We start from the raw sequence: 21,494 nt of genomic DNA, 5'->3' as shown, positions 1-21,494 counted from the left end.
TTCTCCTCTCTCTCTCTTCCCCTCTCTCCTCCAGCTCATAAAAAAAAATCTTATGTGGACCATTTACCGTCTACTATTGTACCTGCTATAAGGTTAATGCATGTACGAGTATGAAAAATGGGTAAGAATTAGAGTACCAAACAAAACAAGATGTTCCAAGTTTCAAGGAGCAATTATGTTGCATGCAAAGCCAGAGAGGCGAAGAGATCCGTGAACCAGGTAACACGATTCTCCCCTTAATTTTGTTTGCAGATGAGCTCACTGCACGCACTGCGCACACAGGCACACAGCCAATGCAAACTTGCACCGAAACGGTGACCCATATGTGACCCGGCCGGTGCGCGTCACCCGTCAAGAGACCGAGCCAACGACGCAATCAATTCCCCCCGGTTTTGTACTGGATCCGGCGGATCTCCACTTCTCCGCTCCCCAACACAATCTTTGGCTCCCTTTTCCCAGAAAAGTTTTCGACAAGATGGCGTGCATCATGTCAAGCCTTAACTGTAAACCTGTACTCAACTACTGCTACTACTACTCTGCTTGGCAGCAGGAGAACTGCTAGTGCTGCTAGTGTTACTGGTACCATTACCACTGTAACTATCCCAAGATTTACTCAGCCTCATCTTCTTCTTCCTCTACAAACTCCTCATGAGCTATAAGTATCCTCCTACCTGTGCTGTGTGTGTATCTTCCACATCTCAAAGACACAACGGTTTCTTTGAGAGGTTGTTATCCTCTGGTTTTTGTACTGCGGTAATTTGTAAGTAGAGTACAGTAGCTAAGCTACACTACTAGTAGTAGTTTTGTGTGTTTGCTTGACATGGGCCGGCTCTTCTTGTGTTTGGTGGTTGCATGGTGTTGGGTTGCTCTGCTGCTTGTTGCTCCGGTGCATGGACGTGTTGGTACGTCGTAGGAGCTTCAGTTCTGAGCCTTTCCTTTTTTCTCACTTGAATCTCTTTTCTTTCTTTTTTTTTCTTGTTTTTCATACATGCATTTGGTTAATGCATTGCTGACATTTTCTTTGGACTGATCACTTTCAGGCTTGCCCGGTGAGTTTAGTGGTGACCAGAGGCCAGTCCCGGCGACATCTTTTGATCTCGTGACAGAGGTACATGTTTTATTTTCACTTCAATCTCAATTATTTGCACCTCTGTTTACCGGATCGAGTTAGATTTTGTTTCATTAGAGAAGTAGTTTGCATGCATTGCTGACATTTTGCTTGTATAACGTGTGCAAACTGGTTAGCCGAAGACGAAGCAGCCGCGCGGCGTGAAGGGCACCCGCAGGCCGTCGTGGTCTTCTTGGTCGTCGACGGCGTCGAGATCGTCGCCGCCGCCGGGGAGAGGGGCGCCCTCGGCCGCCGCGGCGGCGGAGCTCCGGTCAGTGCCGGCCGGCCCGGACCCGATGCACCACCACGGCAGCCCGAGGCGGCCGGAGCACGCGCGCAGCACCGGCCGGCCATGACACCCCCGCGCGCCGCCGCGTGTGCAATATTGCTCTGGATGAGGCGGCGGCCGGCGAGCTAGCCGCCGGCGAACGGACGGACGGTGCAAATCAATAAGCCCCCACGGCGGCGTTTTGGTCTCCCCTTCTGCGTCATGCTGCTGCTCCTGCATAGTGGAAGTAGTAGTACACTCTATTACTAGGAGCACTCCTCTAGCTAGCCTTGCTCAAGTGTGCCGTACTGTTTTGGCCTCACCTGCTTTGCTTCCGTACATCTTGGCTGCAAGCTAGAAAGGCATGTGCAGCTTGCCAGCGCCGCATTGTTTTGGTCGAGCTCTGGTGGAGGGTGTACAAAACCAATTATCACGGTTATTTTAGTTTTAGAAACCATATTATATCTCGCGATAATCATACGGTTGCCGTGATACTCGCTAAATTGTGAGATAGAGTTAATGGTTTTTAAACCATATTGGTAAGTGTCTTTTGGGATGGTTGGTAAATAGATTATGAGAGGTGGGATTGAAAAGGGAAAATAGACGAATGGCTAGTATTAAATAAGATCCTATCCCATTTAGGGCCCCTTTGAATCGCAGGGTAGAAAAAACGAAGGAATAGGAAAAACACAGGATTCAGACAGGAATTGAAGTGTAAAACAGAGGATTGCAAAACACAGGAAAAACATAGGAATGGTCGTTTGATTGGAGCGCAGGAAAAACGTAGGAATCGGATGAGAGAGATAGACTCAAAGGAAATTTTCCAAGAGGTTGGAGCTCTTACTAAATTTCCTCCAAAATCCACATACAATGTGCCATTCTATAGGAATTTCATAGGATTTGGAAAGCTTCAATCATTTAAATCAAATGGACAAATAGGAAAATTTCCTATAGGATTTGAATCCTATGAAATTTTTATATAAATACTTTGATTCAAAAGGGCCCTTACTAAACAAAGCTTTTGTGTAATGTACTTACAAATTAAATGCGGTACTTTTTGGTGTGATCGTGTCGAGGTAGGAGCACACGCTTGATTGATAAGGCGAACGCTAAATTAACCGAGGACGAATTGTTGTTCTTATGTTCTTCGAGGTAACGTGCACATACATGGTCGTCCTGTAATTTCGTGCGCGTGTCATGTGCGCTGAGAATTTTTCTTATTTTTTGATTTTTTTAATTTTCATATTTCAAAAATAAACCCTTCTTAAACTTCTGGCCGCATCGACTTGTCTGATATGATAAAATAACACTATCATGTAACCAGTAACGTGTTAAAATAAGCCTTGCAAAAAATATTATGTTTGAAACTAAAAATTTAAAAAAGTTCAAAATAAATCGTGGGGTGACCAGCCGGTGCAAGCCCAAATTGATGCTACGGTGCTACAATACATAATTGGCCTATTCCAAACAAATTTCAAAAATTTGTACTTATCAATAGTTTGCTCTAAAGCACTTTATAGGAAATTTTCCCGTAAGATACAAGTCCTTTTTACTTTATATATTTGTTCTTTGTATCAAAAGAGGCCTTAAATCGGTTGGTGCACGGATGTGTTTTGCTGATAGCAGTGTATAGCGTTATAGCGGTTTGCTGATTTGAGGTACTTCCTCAAAACACATGGTTTCACATTTTGCAGCGGGTTAACATGCAGAGGCCAACGGTAGATTCTTTCACGGTTCCTCCCTCAGTTTTGTCTTCCTTTTGTTTGGGATCCACGGAAAATCCGGTCCGTGGTAGTGGATAACACCGTTGTTAATTAATTTAAAAAGTGGTTAACTACCATCAGCATCAAAGGGCATTTGGTCTAGTGGTATGATTCTCGCTTTGGGTGCGAGAGGTCCCGAGTTCGATTCTCGGAATGCCCCCTTTCTTCTACAAATTTTTGTTCAGAACTTTTGTGCAGTACTTGAATCTGAACACGATGAATGAACATTACTGATGCACCTATATTTTTCTTTTTGAAATATATTTTCTTCGATTTCTCATTTTAATTATTTTTTCAGAACTTTTGTGCAGTACTTGAATCTGTACACGATGAATGAACATTACGAATGCACCTATATTTTTCTTTTGGAAATATATTTTCCTCGATTTCTCATTTTGACATATTTCCCTCTACTTGTTGAATATCTGCAAAATCTATAACAATACAGAACGCACGAACAATACTGAAGTATAGTACAAAGATGGTCAGATCAAGAGAGTGAGGATCTACTAGTAGCAGAGAAAGAACACAAAACCGTGTGTGCGCTTCAGTTTCAGTTTCAGAATCGCAAGCCGCATACCTATGTCGCGAACGCGTCCGTCCGATCACGAGATGACGAACACCCTGAGCTCCCCTCTGTCCCCGCGGGTGATGCGGGTGTCGCCGTCGAGGTAGGTCACCTCGAACTCGCCGCTGCCGGTGTTGGACGGCGGCCGGAGGTTGTCCGGGATGCGAGGGACCTCCAGCGGCGGCAGCTGGGACAGGTTCCCCTTCGTCTTCACCGTCGTCTTGTCGAATGTGATCTTTATGCTCGAGGTGCCTAACAACAGTGACCATCAGAATTATTCAAAGTCGGAAGACAATTGTTGGTTGACAAAAACTTTGCTTGCATTGTCAAGAAGCAAATGCCATATTAAGCAGATGCAAACCTGCAATTACGCTGAAACTATGGAAATTATGTGGTCGACACAAATTGTTCAGGATTACCTTATCAAGAACAGTAACAAGTGATATTATATTTGCATATATGAATATGATGGGGTTGCAATTAAGCAGAAAATATGGAAGTTATGTGGTTCAAACAAATTGTTCAGGATTGCGTTATCAAGAACAGTGATAAGCACACCAAACAGGTCGGGCCATTGGGTGTAGCTGTACTGAGAAGAGGAGAAACAAGTAGTGGGAACAGTGACTCACCGATGATCTCAAACTTGTGAGCCAGCGTCGCCGTCAGCTCCACCGGCGGCAGCGGCCATGGCGCGCCGAGCTCGACATCGACGATGTTGTCGAAGTCCTTGCTGACAACATCGATCCTCTGAAACACCTGGTGACCAAACGCAAACACGTTTCAGATTGATCTAGGCCCGAATTTCTCCAAAATCATTCAGGATCGATTTGTTTCTCTGACCTGCCCGAGGGTGATGGGGAGGAGGCGGCCGGTGGGCGGGCCGGGGCGGCTGCCGCCGAGCGTCCGCGACGAGAACGCGCTGCTGTACACCAGCCTCCACCGCCCCTGCAGCTTGTCCACGTCCCTCTCCAGGTCGACGGGGCCGCCGCCCGCCGCCGCCTCGAGCTCCCGCGCCGCCGCGTCGGCGCGGTCAAGATCCTCCTGGCTCGCCGCGAGGCCGCGGTTCAGCCCGGACACCGCGCTCTGCGCCCAAAAATTAAGCACGGAATTCAAACACACTGAGACCAATCAAACAGCCATGACGAGGCTAGTTCAGATCACTGACCAGAAGCTTGACTTTGAGCGCAGCCACGGCGTCGTCGTCGGCGGCGGCGCCGGTGCCCGCCGCGTAGTCCACGCCCGACGGCGCCGCGGCCGTGGCGGAGATGGACAGCAGCCGCGCCTTCCTGACACCACCCGCCCACCACAGCTTCCCGTTCCTGCTCCCGGCGCGGCGAACCAGTGGGCGAGCGCTGGTCGAGGCGCAGCAAGACGACGCCACCGCCGCCGCCATGGCCGCAGTCTACCTAGCTAGACAGAGCTAAACTGGACAGCGCAAGCAAGCGAGCAGCCGAGCAGACAGAGAAAATCAATGGCGAGCAGCCGAGCAGAGCAGGTCAGTCGCCGCGGCGTTCTTGCGGACTCGCGAGGTCGTCGTCGTCGTCGCGGCTCGCTCGCAGGAGGCCACGAGAGATTTCCATGGAGTTCTTGAAGGGAGAAGAAGATATCTCGCGGCGTCGTGGAATTTTTTGTGGTCAGCGCCGAGGGAGTGGAGCAGGTTGGGACGCGTACTGACGTGAGAGGCGATTACGTTTACGCCTTCGTAGTAGCAGTGGCAGATTCCATGGCCTTCTCGAATGTTCCCTCGCTACGGGCGTCTCTGGCCATTCCACGTGGGCGAAACTGATTCGCAGGATGAGGTAAGGGGGAATCGTCGTGGGGCCCACATTGTGGGCTCTATCAGAGCTGTAGTTCTGGGCCGTATTGAGGCCCATGTAGAATTCGTTTGGACTCTATCCTTTCCAGTTCATTTCTTTTTTCTCTTGAAATTTGAAGGAGAAGCTCGCGTTGCCGTTTGCGTTCACCTCCACGGGGCATCAAAACCACGGCGAGGCCACGAGTTCGCGGAGAGGAAGCCGACGCAATCGAACTCCGGCGAAACTGTGGTCTCCGGCCGCCATGGACGGAAGAAACTCAGGTGAGGACTCATCCCCACCCCCCCTGCTCCCTCCCTCTCTGTCTCTGTCTCTGTGGTGTGCTTTGCTCGGAGTTCGCCGACGAAATGTATGCGTGAGTTTTTGTTTGTGCGCAAGGTGTTCGATGAAATGCCTGACAAGGGATTTGGCGGTTTCCTGCAGGAGACGCGCTGCCGCGGGAGCGGTGGAACGACATCCCGGCGGACATGCTGGGCCTCGTGCTCCGCGTCATCCCGTGCGCCGCTGACCGCGCCAGGGTGCGCTCCGTCTGCCGCTCGTGGCGCGCCGCCGCGGCCATCCAGCGCCCGCCCCCGCCACTCCCGGTGCTCGTGTTCTCCCGGTTCAGCTTCGCAAGCCTCTCCAGATTATCGCCCGCCATGGCGTTCACCAAACCCCGCCGCTTTTTTTTTCACAAGGACGTGACCATCCGCTGGGTGGGATCGTTCGACGAGTGGCTCGTCGGGACGAAACCCAGCAGGGAATGCAAGGATGCCGACGGCCATTGTTTCTTGCTGAATCTCATGTCCCGGAAGAAGATTCAACTACCGAGGCCATGTGCCTTGCATTTCTTCGATTACTTCTGCAAGACTCTCCCCATCGTCAACACCTCAGGTTGGGTCGACATTATTATCCATGACCGGGAGTACTCGATGTGCTTCAGAAAGGTGGTCTTATCTGCTTCACCTGCCTCTGACTCAATGTGCATCGTGGCTGCCATTTCTAGTCGCACCCTTGCTCTCTGGCACCCTGGGATGAGATCATGGTGCGTTTGCAGAAGCTTTGGCATCGATGGTTCAGCTGATATTGCCTTCTACCAGGGGAGGATCTACATGGCGATGGTCTCCACATACTTTCCACATATCCTGTCCATCCTGTTCTTTCAGCTTGAAGAGGTCAATGGCAGAGTTATGGTTTCGTATGTTGAGCAGTGTGTTACAGAGACGCTGCCCCCAGTCGAGGGTTGTGTAGTGAATGAATTCTACATTGTTGAATGGCGTGGGAAACTATTGCTGATCGTTATGTATGCTGAACATGTCTGGCTAGACACTGAGAAAATTGGGATATATGCTCTGGACTTCAGCACAAACCCTCACAGCTTGACTGAGATAAACAACTTGGATGGTGATTGTCTCTTCATTAGTTTGCGCAGCAGCAAGTCCTTTCCTGCTTGTCAGTATGATGGAGCCAAAGGTGATTTTGTCTACTTCGTTAGCGGCTATTGGCAACATGCTACTGGTGTCCATCATTCTTTTGATGTACTTGTGTACAATGTGAGAGATGCTACAACGACACGATTATCTGTTTCTGCACCTGAGGACAACTCTGGCCCGTTCACGAACAACCTCTTGTGGTTATTTCCTCCGAGATGAATGCTACTGAGAAGATCCAATCAGATCATATCATATCAATAGTATGACAGTGCTAATGTGGCCTCCATTGACCGAAATGTAAACCAGTGATGGTGTTCTTTTCCTCTTCATGACCGAAATATTGTGTTGTTGGTTGTTCTCAAATAACCCTGAGTACATGTCACAGATCTACTTTGATTGCAATATACTTATCATGCCCTGTTTGACACTGAAATTTTATGTGTACTTTAACCCTGATGATTTCACTTTCAAAGTCTTGTTACACACATATTAAGGCTCAGAATTTGCAAGCAAACTAAGGATGACATAAGTCTTTCTTTCATATGACCATGGAAGTGATAACTATTGATGACTATGGTACTACAGTTTATCCAAGAATGAATTATGCTGTATTGCTGTTATATTTTCCCTTTTGGGGATTGGATGCTTATAATTCCGATTGGCCTGTTTGTTTATTGTGGAGCTTAATGATCACAACAGAAGAAGTTCAGTTGACCGTTAATTGTTGGCGATTGGGTATGCTTGTTTCCACCTGCAAGGTATTGTTTTGCTACTTTGAACTAAGCTTGTTGTTTAGTGAGCACCTCAGTTTACACGTACCACCTGACTGCCAGGCTGAAGTGCTGATCATGCCTAAATTTGATTTGATCAAGTCTCTTTGATCCCTCAATTGGATATCTGTGATTTGGCAAATCATGATCTTTTTCAGTATGTCTTTTTCTGCTGAGTTAGTAATTTGGTTCAGTTCTTAAATTGTGTCAAACTTATAGATATACCCTGAAGGAACAACAGATAAAATTTACGACAAACTAGCCAATTGCACACCAATATAAATTCTTTTCAGGTTACAGAATTTGACAATTCATTTTATGAAGACAAGTACATGAAAAAGAGATGAAAAGAAAGCCCAAGTGAGAAAAAGGCTGAACATTTAGCCACCAGTAACATCCAATAATCTACATATCAAGCTCAAAGGCTGAGGCATCAAAGCTATCAGAGAGACCAGTGCCAGTCTTGAAGGTAATCTTCCCAGCAGATGACTCCTCAACATAGACTTCAACCACACTAAGCCACAACATCAGCTCCTTGGTCTTCACTCCTGTAATCTTCTTGAGCTTACCCTTTTCGACGAATGCTGTCACCTCGGTTGCGTAGGAGACGGTCTGCTTGATCTTCTTGAAGGTATGCTCCTTCTTCTTCCTATGTAGAATCCACATGAAACCATTTGCGCGGTTGTAGCCAAACTCCTCAATATCATCCAAGGGGAAGAGGCCCTTGGGAAGATTGAGCTCCTGGAGCAGCTCAATGGACCTTCTTCTTGCTAGCGGCATCGCCATTGATGACCTCCGCACCGACACGGTTGGTCTCGATGATTTGGGATGCCATCTAGCCTGTTGAGAAATGAGAATGGTCTGTTTGGAGCTTGTGAAGTTGTGATCACTAGTCTGAACTATGAAGCTATGTGTTTTCTGATGAGAAGTGTAGCAAGGATAGGAGATGTATATATAGGCCAGTGTGAAGGTGTCCTGAGTGATTGGGTTGAGACTAGAATCAGGGCACATATTTTGACTTGGTGTTGTACAATGCAGCTCTGGAGATCTTCAGCATTGGCAGAATGGCTGGTTGGTCAATCCGGTCATTCCTGGACAGCTCTATTGATTTTCTTTTTGTCATTGTTGGTCAATTTTATGGCGTGCGGCTAACGGATTGTTCTATGTAGTTGCAGTTCAGGGAAGTCAAAACAGGCATGCCTATGCAATATGTAAAGTTTATAGAAGTCCAACAATTAGGCTGATAATATAGGTGTTTAATAATAGGAAGCACTATCTATTTCCACAGTAAACATGTAAGATTGGAGTGAATGATGCTCCTTTGTAATACACTATTAGCACAGGGAGAATATATTTTTTGAAATGCGATGTTCCCATTCATGCTAAGCAAAATCAATACAATAAGGTTACTTTTATGTGTCCAATTTTCAGGTTGTAGCAAATTCAGGTGCAAAAGTGGAATATGCAGACTGACTGCGACCAGTTTCTCATTCAGATAACCGGAATTCTTGTGAGAAAAAAGATAGTGACAGCCTGCACTTGAACAATCTGCCCAATATAATCTATTTTTTACAAAACCAAATGGCTATCTGAATATTCGAAATTCAAATGGCTAATTGAAGTTTTGAAAATTCAGTGCAGTGTTCCCATTTGTACTGAACTGATTCGCTAGATGAGGTGGGCCGTAATAAGGCCTAACCAGAGCCTACTATCTCTGTAATCGGCTTCTCGCTTTGGGCCATGTTTAGATCCCTCGGTAAAATTTTTCACCCTGTCACATCGAATGTTAAGACACATGCATGGAGTATTAAATATAAAACAAAAAAACAAATTACACAGATTGCGTGTAAATTGCGAGACAAATCTTTTAATCCTAATTGCTCCATGATCTGACAATGTGGTGCTATAGTAAATATTTGCTAATGACATATTAATTAGGCTTAATAAATTCGTCTCGCAGTTTACAGGCGGATTCTATAATTTGTTTTGTTATTAGTCTACGTTTAATACCTTAAATGTGTGTCAGTATATTTGATGTGACACGCCCAAAACTTTTAAGCCTTGGTCTCATCTAGTAGGCCCCGTTTAGTTCCCCAAAATTTTTTCCCAAAAACATCACATCGAATATTTGGACACATGCATGAAGCATTAGATGTAGATAAATGAAAAAACTAATTACACAGTTATGGAGGAAATCGCGAAACGAATCTTTTGAGTCTAATTAGTCCATGATTAGCTATAAGTGCTACAATAACCCACATGTGCGAATGACGGGTTAATTAGGCTCAAAAGATTCGTCTCGCGGTTTCCAAGTAAGTTATGAAATTAGTTTTTTCATTCGTGTCCGAAAACCCCTTCCGACATCCGGTGTGGCGCCTAAAAATTTTCATTTCCTGAAGAAGGAAGTATACAGGAGTCAGGAGTACATATGAAGAGCAGAGACCATTCGGCCCAAATCATTTTTTCTCTCTTGAAATCCGTTCCAATTCGCCTCACCACGGCGAGTTCGTGAGGAAGAAACCGACGCATTCGAACTCCGGCGAACCTGCCGCTCTCCGGCCGCCATGGACGGAAGCATCTCAGGTGACCCCTCATCTGCAACTCCTCCCCCTCTCTCTCTCGCTCTCTGTGTGTGTGGGGGGCGCCGTGTGCTTGTTCGTGGTTCGTTCGAAATGTACGCGTGAGTTTTTTTTTTTTTGTGCGCGAGGTGTTCGATGAAATGCCTCACAAAGAGATTGGTGGTGGTTGCTGTCCCTGCAGGCGATGCGCTGCTGCGGGGCCCGTGGAATGACCTCCCGGGGGACCTGCTTGGCCTTGTGCTCGGCCACATCCCGTGCGCCGCTGGCCGCGCCAGGGTGCGCTCCGTCTGCAGCTCGTGGCGCAACGCCGCGGCCATCCAGCGCCCGCCCCGGCCACTCCCCATGCTCGTGTTCTCCCGGTTCGGCTTCGTCAGCTTCTCCAGCTTCTCCTCCGTCATGGTGATCGCTGACGCTGAGTTCACACGCATTCCGCTGCACGAGGACGAGAGCCTCCGCTGGGTGGGTTCGTTCGACGAGTGGCTCGTGGGGACTCGACCTGGCAGCGTATGCAAGGATGCCCACAGCCATTGCTTCTTGGTGAACGCATTCTCCCGGGAGACGATCCAACTACCGAGGCCATCTGCCTTCCGATTATCCCATCACATCTGCAAGACTCTCCCCATCGTCAACACCACAGGTTCGGTCGACATCATTATCCAAGAACATGAGTACTCGGTGTGCTTCAGAAAGGTGGTTTTATCTGGTTCACCTTCCTCTGGCTCAATGTGCACCGTGGCTGCCATATCTCAGTGCATCCTTGCTCTCTGGCACCCTGGGATGACATCATGATGCGTTTGCAGAAGCTTTTGGTTCGATGGTTCAGCTGATATTGCCTTCTACCAGGGGAGGATCTACATGGCCATGGTCTCGACATACTTTCCACATATCCTGTCTATCATGTTCTTTCAGCTTGAAGAGGTCGATGGCAGAGTTATGGTTTCGTATGTTGAGCGGTGTGTTACACAGACGCTTCCCCCAGTCGAGGGTTGTGCAGTGAATGAGTTCCACATTGTTGAATGGCGTGGGAAACTATTGCTGATCGTTATGTATGCTGACCATGTCTGGGTAGAGAATCGGAGAATTGGGATATATGCTCTGGACTTCAGCACAAACCCTTACAGCTTGACTGAGATAAACAACTTGGATGGTGATTGTCTCTTCATTAGTTCGCGCAGCAGCAAGTCCTTTCCTGCTTGTCAGTATGATGGAGCCAAAGGTGATTTTGTTTACTTCGTTAGCAGCTTTCGGCAACAGACTATTGGTGTCCACCATTCTTTTGATATACTTGTGTTCAATGTGAGAGATGCTACAACGGCAGTATTCCCTGTTCTAGTACCTGGGGACAACTCTGACCCGTTCATGGATAACCTCTTGTGGTTATTTCCTCCGAAATGAATGCTACTGAGAAAATCTGATCAGATCATATGAAGAGTATGACAGCGCTAAGGTGTCCTCTGTTGACCGCGTTCATGTAAATCAGCGATGGTGCTCTTTTCCTTTTCATGATTGAAATGTTCTGCTGTTGGTTGTTCTCAACTACGCTGAATACATGTCACAGATCTACTTTGATTGCAACATACTTATCAGTGCCCTGTTTGCACAAGTTTTGGTGTACTTAATTTCACTTTCAAAGTTTTGATACACATATTATGACTCAGAAATTGCTAGCAAACTAAGGGGTGACTTAAGTCTTTCTTTCATGTAACCATGGAAGTGATCACTATTGATGACTATGGTACTAGTTCATCCAAGAATGAATCATGCTGTTATATTTTTCCCTTTTGGGGATTGGATGCAACTATTCCGATTTCTTTCATCCAAGAATGAACTGGATTGGCATGTTTGTCTATTGTTGAGCTTAATGATCACAGCAGAAGAAGTTCAGTTGATTGTTAATTGTTTGCAATTGGGTATGCTTGTTTCGATAATAAGGTATTTGTTACTTTGAACTAAGCTTGTTGTTTAGTGAGCACCTCAGTTTACATGTACCATCTGCCTGCCTGGCTGAAGTGATGATCATTCCTAAATTTGATTTGATCGAGTCTCTTTAATCCCTCAACTGGATATCTGTGATTTGGCAAATCATCATGCCAGCGGCATCACCATTGATGACCTCCGCACCGGAACGGTGAGCCTGTTGAGAAACGATTGGAAATTTAGAATGGTGGTGGGAATGGTCTGGTTGGAACTATGAAGCTGTGATCACTAGTATGAAGTATGAATTATGAAGCTATTTGTTTTGTGATGAGAAGTGTAGCAAGGTGGAGAGCTATATATAGGCAAGTGGCAAGTGTCCTAAGTATCTAGGCTGAGACTAGAATAAGTTCCACATATTTTGACTTGCTCCACATACTTTTGCAGAATGGCTGGTTGGTCAATCTGGTTATGCCTGGACAACTCTATTGATTTTTTTTCTTTTTGTTATTGTTGATTTTATGGCGTGTGGCTAACGGATTGTGCTATGCAGTTGCATTTCAGAGAAGTCAAACACAGGCATGCCTATGTAGTATGTAAAGTTGGGTGTGTGTCCAGCAATTAAGTTGATAATACAGGAGTAGTGTTTAGTAACAGAAATCTCTGTTTCTACAGGAAAAGATTGAAGTGGACGATGCTCTATTGTAACAGTAACATACTATGAGCACAGGGGAATAGAAAACTTTAAATGTATTCCCAGTCATGTTAAGGCCATACGGTAAGAATATGGTTTTGTGTCCTACTTTCAGGCTGTTCTAAATTCAGGTTTTGTGACCCACTTCAGGGCTTAACTGCTACACCACCACCGCGGCCAGTTTCTTGTTCAGATAATTACATCTCCTGTGAACAGGATAGTGGCTGCTTGTACTTGAAGAACTTGGGCACCATTTTCTGCTTAATTCAGAGCAGTGTTGCCGTTTTTAAGGGCCCCTGCTGCACAAATGTTCAACAAAGTCTGTAGTTTTTAGTTCAGACAAAAAGGTTCCAAGATTTCAGAGTACTGCAGGATTCCTTGGGATCATGGTGGCGTGCTTCCTTTTTATAAAGATATTTCATTTTTGTTTTGTGTAACGTAAGCACAGTCATGATGTTCCCTGAATATATTGATGTGCAATCTTTTTGGGCGTTCGCAAAAAATACAGTCATGATGTGTTAATTTAGATTTTTACTATGTATTTTGGCGGTATCTTGAATACAGGCTTTACGTTGTCACAATGATCAAGTATTCAAGTTTTGTTTCAAGGACGCTTAAGCAAATGGAGAGTTGGAGACTGCAGTAGAAACCAGAAATCAACCTGGTTATTGATGGTACATATTTTTAAGAGGAAGATGATCACTCAGCAGTCAGCATAAGCCTTATATTTCAAAAAGAAAACACTGAAATTTCGTGCCCAGATGTACATCAACACTTATTTATAAATCCAATATCACATATTCTCCGTGCGAAATACAGTTACATACTGTATGTAAAAAGAAAACTAAAAGAGAAAATGAAGATAAATTCCCTCGGATGTTCAGTTCTTCAGTTTACATTCCTTTTGTTTAGATAATGTTTATTCTACATTCCTAGCTCGAAGGCCGACGCATCGAAGCTATCGGAGAGGCCAGTGCCAGTCTTGAAGGTGATCTTCTCAGCAGATGACTCCTCAACATAGACCTCAACCACACTGAGCCAAAGCATCAGCTCCTTGGTCTTGACACCAGCAATCTTCTTCAGCTTCCCCTTTTCGACGAACGCCGTCACCTCGGTGGCGTAGGAGACGGTCTGCTTGATCTTCTTGAAGGTATGTTCCTTCTTCTTGCTATGAAGAATCCACATGAAACCGTTTGCACGGTTGTAGCCGAACTCCTCGATGTCGTCCAAGGGGAAGAGGCCCTTGGGAAGGCCTAGCTCCTGGAGCAGCTCAATGGACTTCTTCTTGCCAGCGGCATCGCCATTGATGATCTCGGCACCAGCACGGTTCGTCTCAATGATTTGGGATGCCATCTAGCCTGTTGAGAAATAGGAATGGCTTGTTTGGAGCTTGTGAAGTTGTGATCACTAGTATGAGCTATGAAGCTATGTGTTTTGTGATGAGAAGTGTAGCAAGGAGAGCTATATATAGGCCAGTTTGAAGTATCCTGAGTGCACATATTTTGACTTGGCTTGTACAATGCAGGCATGCAGGGCTGGAGCTTAGCATGCCTTGGTAGACCAGACCAGACCAGGCTAAGCATTAGCAGATTGACTTGTTGGTCAATCTGGTCATGCCTGGACAGCTCTATTGATTTTATTTTTCATTGGCCTGTCATGTGGCTAACGGATTGTGCTATGCGTTTGCAGTTCAGATAAGTCAGTATACATGCAAATGTAGCATGTAATCTTGGTAGATTGTTCATCAGTAAAGTTGATAATTAATGTTTAGTAGCAGGAGAACACTTTCTACAGGAAACTTGTAAGATTAGAGTGAAAGATGCCCCATTGCAATATATTAGCACAGGACAATAGAGATCTTCAAATGCAATGTTCCCAGTCATGCTAGCAAAATCAATGCAGTAAAACTACTGTTCTGTACCCTACTTTCAGGTTGTTCCAAATTCAGGAGCAACCGGAATATGTTCACATCATGGCTTAACTGCTGTATCAATGCGACCAGTTTCTTGTTCAGATAACCAGATGTCTTGTAAACATAATTTTTTTAAAAAGGAAAACAAATAGCGGACTGAACCTCAGAAAATTCAGAATAGCGATCATGTGTTTGTTCAGCCAAGAGAAACGCACAGAGGTCTTCCGGCTAGCTCCACAGGGTGGTGAGCTAGACGACCTGAGTTCGAAGCCTCACCCCTTCTATTTATTTGATATTAGGTCCTTCTCTAATATTCGCGTTTCGTTTGTGTTTGTTCAGCCAATCTGAACAAATGTTCAAGTCGTCTGTTGTCTCGAGTTTAGACAGAAAGTTTCCAATCTTTCAGAAAATCTCCTTTCTTGCAAGGTAAATGCCGTCATGTAGTTGAATTATTACTTGTGTTTTAACAGAGTTTCTCAATTTCAAATACATGTTTTTGCTCTATCTCAATGGTCGTGCTGAAGTGGATGGGGACTGCAGCAGAAATCATTCTTGTTATTGAAGGCACTTATGTTTATGAGGAAGATGATCATTCAGCATCAGCACCAGTCTTATATTTCTAAAAGGAAGTAACAAACCCAGAAATTACAGATGCACAGAAATACTTCATTTATAGAACCAACATAACTTATTCTCCGTGTAAAGTTACAACAACATAGTGAACATACCATAAAACATGGGGGAAACAAAACAAAATTAAAGATAAATCCCCTGATATGTTCTTCAGTTTACATTCCTAACTCGAAGGCCGACGCATCAAAACTATCGGAGAGGCCAGTGCCAGTCTTGAATGTGATCTTCCCAGCAGAAGACTCATCAACATAGACCTCAACCACACTGAGCCACAGCATCAGCTCTTTGGTCTTCACCCCTGCAATCTTCTTCAGCTTCCCCTTTTCGACGAATGCCGTCACCTCGGTGGCATAGGAGACTGTCTGCTTGATCTTCTTGAAGGTGTGCTCCTTCTTCTTCCTGTGAACAATCCACATGAACCCGTTTGCGCGGTTATACCCAAACTCCTCCATATCGTCCAAGGGGAATAGCCCTTCTGGGAGGCCAAGTTCAGAGAGAAGCTCAATGGACTTCTTCTTGGCTGCTTCGTCACCATTTGCGATCTCTGCACCGACACGGTGGCTCTCGATGATCTTAGCTGCCATTTCAGCAAATTCTTTTGATGTCTAAGTGCTTTGTGAGAGGCTGTGTGATTCTGAAGTTGTGATGAAATGTTCAGTGGGGGAGAAGGACTATATATAGGGAAGTGCAGTGTGTCTTAGCTCCTAATTGCTTGGTTTGAGTCTTTGATAATTTTTTTTAGGGTGAGTCTTTGATAAATTGAGACTAGAATATGTGTAAAAATTTGTTGTGATAATTTTTTCTTGACTTGGTTCTGTCCTGGGGTACAGAGCCTAACATCTTGGACCAAGTCACTCTGTCTCACTGCTCTTCAGGCAAAGCACTACAAGGTCAATCTGGTCATCTCTGGCAATATCACCATTGTGCTATTGTAGCCTTGTTTCTGTGGAGATGTCAAGGAAGCATATGCGAATCTATGGAATTGGTCATGGTTTTCAGAATCACTAAGTACCAAATGGTCAGACAAGGCTAGAGAATTGCCATGACTTGACTGTTTTCTTCAGTCACGACGGCCTTAAAAAAGAAGTCATAGAGTATTGACTAGAGTGCTGCCGGTCTCACTCAGTTGGCGCACACACACCATGAATGAAGATATTTTTTTTCCAGATAATGCAATGAAAATATAATATTTTATAATAGTATAATGAAAAATTTAATTTTTTTAGATAGTGTAAGGAAAAATATATGATCCGATCAAACAAGCCTATCTTGCTTGCATTGCAACAACTATATAATAATAAGCAGGCCAGGTTTCCCCCATCCCATCAAAGCAAAGATCCAATTAACTCGACAAAATTAACACCAAATTTTACTATTTTAGCACACTGATCCTAGGAAACCGTGGTTCTCGATCAAGATCATCAGATCAACATAAATGCATTTCTTCAGTTGCACTGCATATCTGATGGTGGTACCTTTCTTTTCCGTTCTTGAACCGATGTATGGAACATGTAGACATTGCTTCAGGCTAAATTTGCTGCTATTCCAAGTGGCATGCCATTTCTTTGAAATTAATCTTAAATATATATTTTTGTGAGAAGAAATTGATCTTAAACAGGTCATATAAAAGATTTTAGTATTAGATAACCTGAATTTTATGGGAACAATTTTATCCCTTGATCAAGCGTGGCACTTTCATGTTCTTCCTAACAGCGCCGAATAGTTATCTGAAGATAATTCAGGAGGATACACTATCTAATTACTTTCTCTGAAAAAGATTGATTCACTAATTCCTTTTTTTCTGTCATGTACTACCTTCCTTTTCAATAAATAACACCGTTGACTTTCGAACACATGTTTGATCATTCATATTATTAAAAAAAATTACTTAATTATCATTTATTTTTGCTAGAAGTTGTTTTATCATTAGAAGTACTTATGCATTTGCACAAAATTTTTAATAACACGAATAGTTAAACGTACATCGAAAAATTAACAGTGTCATTTATTAAAAAAGGAGGAAGTATTCTATTGTAACTTCAATGAATTTACAACTCTACCAAATCAAGAGGAGATTAAAAAGTGATAGGAATATTTTGGGTCATTTCACTCCTGCGATAATATAGGCATACCCGTCCGTTTCTCCAAAAAAGTTGGATGAAAATTTGAATATTCGTGTCACGCTTTTCAAACTGCTAAACGGTGCGTTTCATGCGAAAACTTTTCTATATGGAAGTTGCTCTAAAATACCAGATAAATATATTTTTCAAGTTTGTAATAATTAAAACTCAATTAATCATACGTTAATGTCACCTCGTTTTGCGTAAAACACTTGATCTTGATCTTTATCTATATGAGTTTCAAACATCATTTGATAGTACTAAACAACATTAGGGGACCCACCTGTCAGACCATGATTTTTTTTAGACCTTTTATTTATAAATTTTATTAATAGACTATTTAAAAAGTATTTCCAAATCTGAACCTTTGGCCATGCTAGCCCGCCTGGCGTCAATCCATACATACTATGATTGCTGACAACTGCTTTTTGGCTAGAATATTTCTGTGACTACTTCAATAGCTAACAAACTTCTCCAATTGTAATCAGTCATCGCTTGTCCAATAATATTTGATTCATTGCTTGAGATATTACTTGACCCAACTGCAATCAGTCATCACTTGATAAGATATTACTTTATATTGGTTAAAAATGTGGAACCACTAAAGTCCAAATTTTATTCTCATATGGCACTTTATATAGCTCACCTATCATGACAAACTCTATTAATTTTATGGCTGCATATGAATATCTCAGTTGCATAAGTCTACATCTAGCAATACAACAATTTCAGATAACTCTATAACGTCACGCGCAGCTGGCGTGGCAGTGCTGTCCTGCCACGCCATCATTGCTGACGTGACAGGACAACGCTGCCATAGCTAAAAGGTTCAATTTTTGGGAATATTTTCTGCAAATGTCTATTAATAAAATTTAAAAATAAAAAGGTCTAAAAAAATAATAATCTCAGACCAGTCCAGTTACAGCCTACAGGCATCTTCTTCACACGAAGCCTGTCAAGAGTAGGCACCCCAGTGGCGCAAGCTTGGAGCTCTCCTGCCCGAGGGGACGAGCCCTCGCGCCACGCGATCCTCCGGCGCCGGTGGCCATGGATTCCGGCAAAGGAACCATAGGTGAGACCTCTCTCGACCTACTTTGCACGCCTTGCACCCCACAACCACCCCCCCCCCCCCCCTTCCTTCCCCTCCCTCGCGCGCGCGTGGTGTTGCTGGTCGCGGCGGTGGCTGCGCAGGCTACGTGTTCGACGGAATGCCTACTGACCGATGCCAAGATTTAAACCGCAGGGCGGGAGGCGCAGCGGCGGTCGTGGGCGGACATCCCCGCGGACATCATCGGGGTCGTGGTCGGGCGCCTCCCCAGCGTCGAGGACCGCGCCAGGCTTCGGTCCGTCTGCCAGGCGTGGCGCGCCGCGGCGCGCCTCCACCGCCCGCCGCCGCCGCTCCCCCTGCTCGTGCTCTCCAACCTCGCGTTCTCCGGGTTCTGCGTCGACGGGGCCATGTCGGAGACGCGCCGCATCCCGCTGCCCGTGGAGGTGGTGGCGGCGGCAGCTGGCGATCTCCGCTGCGTGGGATCGTGCGAAGGATGGCTCGCCGTGGTGCGGCAGAAGAAAGCTCGCTACTTGGGCGATGGCGCGTGTTTCTTGGTGAACCCTTTCTCTCGGGAAGTCGTCAATCTCCCGCCACCTTTCGTGTCCACCCATCTCGTCGACGTCTACACCAGATCGCTGCCCATCATCAATGGCTCCGGCGTGGTGGATTGCACGATCCACGCCGCGCAGTATGTGATGTCGTTCTGCAAGGTGATCCTGTCCTCTCCACCTGGCTCCGGCTCAGCGTACACGGTGGCCGCCATCTCCGTGCACAGGAACGGAGCTAAGCTTGCTCTCTGGAGACCTGGGATGACGTCGTGGTGCATTTGCTATGGGGGCTGCATCAGTAAGTTCAGTGATGTTGCCTTCTACCAGGGGAAGTTCTACATTCTCAGCAAGCTCACCACGAACCTCTTTGCGTTTGAGATCACGGAGGATGATTGCGGGATGATGGTTTCTCGTGTTGAGAGGTGTGTCACTGAGCTGCCCCAGGTTAAGGATAGCTATGGACAGAGGTGGAACATGGTAGAATGGCATGGGAAATTGTTGCTAGTTGTCAGATACATCGGTGGTTCTGAAGGTTGGCACAACATTTGCAAGGTTAGCGTATTCGTGATGGATGTAAGCACAAACCCTTTCAGATTCACTGAGATCAACAGCTTGGATGGCGATTGCATCTTCATTAGCCCATGTAGTAGCATGTCATTTCTTGCATGTCAGTATGATGGAATTGAAGATGATCTTGTCTACTTCATTGATGGTTACCTCTTCCCTGCAAAAAATGGCCCCCCTTTTGACAGGTTTGTGTACAACATGAGGGATTGTACACTGGCACCTTTCGCTGCAGACATATCGGATGACAACTTTCGAGCACCAGATGGCAGGTTGATGAGCCCAACATGGTTCTTTCCTTCTGAATGAACTGCTCAAGATCAATTCTGTTCCTAATGCATCATGAATGTATAGGATACCTTGATGCTGCTTGGATTTAGCACCATTGCTTTGCTCTTTGAGAAACGAAAACAAGTGTGTTGGTGTATCTGATGTCTCAGTGGTTTCACACTCGTGGGGCAAGTCTCATGGTGGTATTTCATCTTTTGTACTTATGGTACTAGAATATTCTGCTGTCTTTTGTGGGTGAGGTTCCTAGACGTATGAATACCATGACAAATTTTCAAGAGGGTGTCTAATATGATAGAACATTATGCTGTCACTATGAAAGTATGAAATACGATATCAATTCTTTTCCCTTCTTGTTACAATTTTCTGGTTACTAAGTCCTTCAATTCTAAACAGCGTGATGAAGGTGAGGATATTATCTTCATTGTGGATGAATATATCTACTGTGCTCATATGTAGCGACAGTTCTTCCGCGTGCCATTCATTGCTGAATCATGAGAGTAAAAACTTTGTGGCACTAGAGGACTGGACAATCTGGGGTGCTGGCATATGATTCCTCCTTATGAATAAACCATTGTTTCAAAATATCATTTCACTTGTCTATCAGATTGTGCCTTTTTGCTTTCTGATGTCTCGATTTAACCGTGCTAATTGTGTTGCCTTTCTGCTCACTTTGATCTTGAAATGTGTCGGTGTTACATTACGCAATGATTATTGTTTTTTTCCAAGTTACAATATTGTCATTCAGTGGTTTCGCTGACGCAATCAGGCATATCCAATTATGCAGTGTTTCTTTTATTCATTGTCTGCATGCAACTATAGAAATGTGTTGATGAATAATCTGTTTCTGTCACAAACTCTGTTGTTGGCAATGTTACAAGTTAACAACCAGTGATTATATGATAAAGATTGATGTGCTCTGAGATGGCTTATATTTACACTCTGTTTTCAGTAAAAGCACAGTAATCCTTTATTCAGGAAAAAAAATGCTGTGAGCCTATGATAATTCTATCCAATTGTCTGATCGCTTAAGCTATTAGTTATGTGCATTTGCAAGATCCCAAACGTTCTAGATTTTTTCTTCTGTTGAGCGAACACAGGGTTCACATTTTTTCTTCATGAATGCTGGAACCATTTTAGCACGAAATTATTTAAAATTTTAACTGAGTTTATAAATTCTGACCAAATTTACACATATTTAGAAAAATAAGAAAAAAATTGGCCGAGATAGTTGCTAGTGGAGGGAGGTCCAAAATTTCGGAAATTTCGAACTGAAATTTCAATCCATGAGTGAACACAATTTGTATTATTCATAGAAAAAGGAGAATTTGTGTGCAGTAATTTTTTGGTGTTTGGTCTATCTTTTTTTAGAGGGTACAACCAAAGACTGGAGACTGAGATGTTCTCCAAATTTCATAAGAAACTACCATATCATATCAAGTCGGAAGAAGAGAATGGCGCGGGAAGCCAACCATTTGAAGTCCGCCTGGG

The 21,494-nt window shown here is 44.6% G+C and overlaps 8 protein-coding genes, 1 non-coding gene and 1 pseudogene across 10 annotated transcripts; 6 read left to right on the top strand and 4 right to left on the bottom strand.

Moving 5' to 3' along the window:
- The first annotated feature begins 211 nt into the window (after positions 1–211).
- LOC107276890 (protein FLORAL ORGAN NUMBER2-like) lies at positions 212–1,952 on the top strand. The gene is made up of 3 exons (NM_001425702.1): positions 212–902; positions 1,041–1,108; positions 1,246–1,952. The coding sequence occupies exons 1-3, from the start codon at positions 821–823 to the stop codon at positions 1,462–1,464; spliced, it is 369 nt and encodes a 122-aa protein (NP_001412631.1). The 5' UTR covers positions 212–820; the 3' UTR covers positions 1,465–1,952.
- Positions 1,953–3,227: 1,275 nt separating this feature from the next.
- TRNAP-UGG (transfer RNA proline (anticodon UGG)) lies at positions 3,228–3,299 on the top strand. Its single transcript has one exon. It is a non-coding gene; the product is annotated as a tRNA-Pro (tRNA).
- Positions 3,300–3,473: 174 nt separating this feature from the next.
- Positions 3,474–5,284, bottom strand: LOC4350844 (plastid-lipid-associated protein 6, chloroplastic). Its single transcript, NM_001425703.1, has 4 exons — positions 4,873–5,284; positions 4,548–4,790; positions 4,337–4,463; positions 3,474–3,959 (listed from the first exon to the last, which is right to left on the bottom strand). The coding sequence occupies exons 1-4, from the start codon at positions 5,098–5,100 to the stop codon at positions 3,745–3,747; spliced, it is 813 nt and encodes a 270-aa protein (NP_001412632.1). The 5' UTR covers positions 5,101–5,284; the 3' UTR covers positions 3,474–3,744.
- Positions 5,285–5,663: 379 nt separating this feature from the next.
- Positions 5,664–7,420, top strand: LOC4350843 (uncharacterized). Its single transcript, XM_015760425.3, has 2 exons — positions 5,664–5,784; positions 5,945–7,420. The coding sequence occupies exons 1-2, from the start codon at positions 5,766–5,768 to the stop codon at positions 7,150–7,152; spliced, it is 1,227 nt and encodes a 408-aa protein (XP_015615911.1). The 5' UTR covers positions 5,664–5,765; the 3' UTR covers positions 7,153–7,420.
- A 549-nt stretch (positions 7,421–7,969) lies between these two features.
- LOC4350842 (uncharacterized protein At5g01610-like) lies at positions 7,970–8,622 on the bottom strand (annotated as a pseudogene).
- Positions 8,623–10,143: 1,521 nt separating this feature from the next.
- LOC107279312 (uncharacterized) lies at positions 10,144–11,861 on the top strand. Of its 2 annotated transcripts, none has more exons than XM_066305173.1 (2): positions 10,144–10,286; positions 10,464–11,861. In XM_066305173.1, exons 1-2 carry the CDS (start codon positions 10,268–10,270, stop codon positions 11,069–11,071), a joined length of 627 nt encoding a protein of 208 aa, XP_066161270.1. In that variant the 5' UTR covers positions 10,144–10,267; the 3' UTR covers positions 11,072–11,861. The 2 variants fall into 2 exon arrangements, with proteins under 2 accessions (XP_066161270.1, XP_066161269.1); XM_066305172.1 differs by having other exon boundaries at positions 10,150–10,383; positions 10,438–11,861.
- Positions 11,138–11,861, top strand: LOC136353880 (uncharacterized). The gene has a single exon (XM_066305174.1). The coding sequence runs from the start codon at positions 11,138–11,140 to the stop codon at positions 11,675–11,677; it is 540 nt and encodes a 179-aa protein (XP_066161271.1). The 3' UTR covers positions 11,678–11,861.
- Positions 11,862–13,533: 1,672 nt separating this feature from the next.
- Positions 13,534–14,328, bottom strand: LOC4350841 (uncharacterized protein At5g01610). Its single transcript, XM_015761070.2, has one exon. The coding sequence runs from the start codon at positions 14,241–14,243 to the stop codon at positions 13,815–13,817; it is 429 nt and encodes a 142-aa protein (XP_015616556.1). The 5' UTR covers positions 14,244–14,328; the 3' UTR covers positions 13,534–13,814.
- A 1,119-nt stretch (positions 14,329–15,447) lies between these two features.
- Positions 15,448–16,082, bottom strand: LOC4350840 (uncharacterized protein At5g01610). The gene has a single exon (XM_015761072.3). It carries the CDS (start codon positions 16,017–16,019, stop codon positions 15,591–15,593), a length of 429 nt encoding a protein of 142 aa, XP_015616558.1. The 5' UTR covers positions 16,020–16,082; the 3' UTR covers positions 15,448–15,590.
- Positions 16,083–18,509: 2,427 nt separating this feature from the next.
- Positions 18,510–20,351, top strand: LOC9271240 (F-box protein At2g26160). Its single transcript, XM_015761026.3, has 2 exons — positions 18,510–18,627; positions 18,799–20,351. The coding sequence occupies exons 1-2, from the start codon at positions 18,603–18,605 to the stop codon at positions 20,022–20,024; spliced, it is 1,251 nt and encodes a 416-aa protein (XP_015616512.1). The 5' UTR covers positions 18,510–18,602; the 3' UTR covers positions 20,025–20,351.
- Positions 20,352–21,494: the final 1,143 nt, after the last annotated feature.

The sequence above is a fragment of the Oryza sativa genome, chromosome 11 (genome assembly GCF_034140825.1).
Source record: "Oryza sativa Japonica Group chromosome 11, ASM3414082v1".
In the NCBI taxonomy this organism is placed as follows: domain Eukaryota; kingdom Viridiplantae; phylum Streptophyta; class Magnoliopsida; order Poales; family Poaceae; genus Oryza; species Oryza sativa.
The sequence above is the reverse complement of the archived record's forward strand: the minus strand, read 5'-3'. Positions and strand labels throughout refer to the sequence as shown.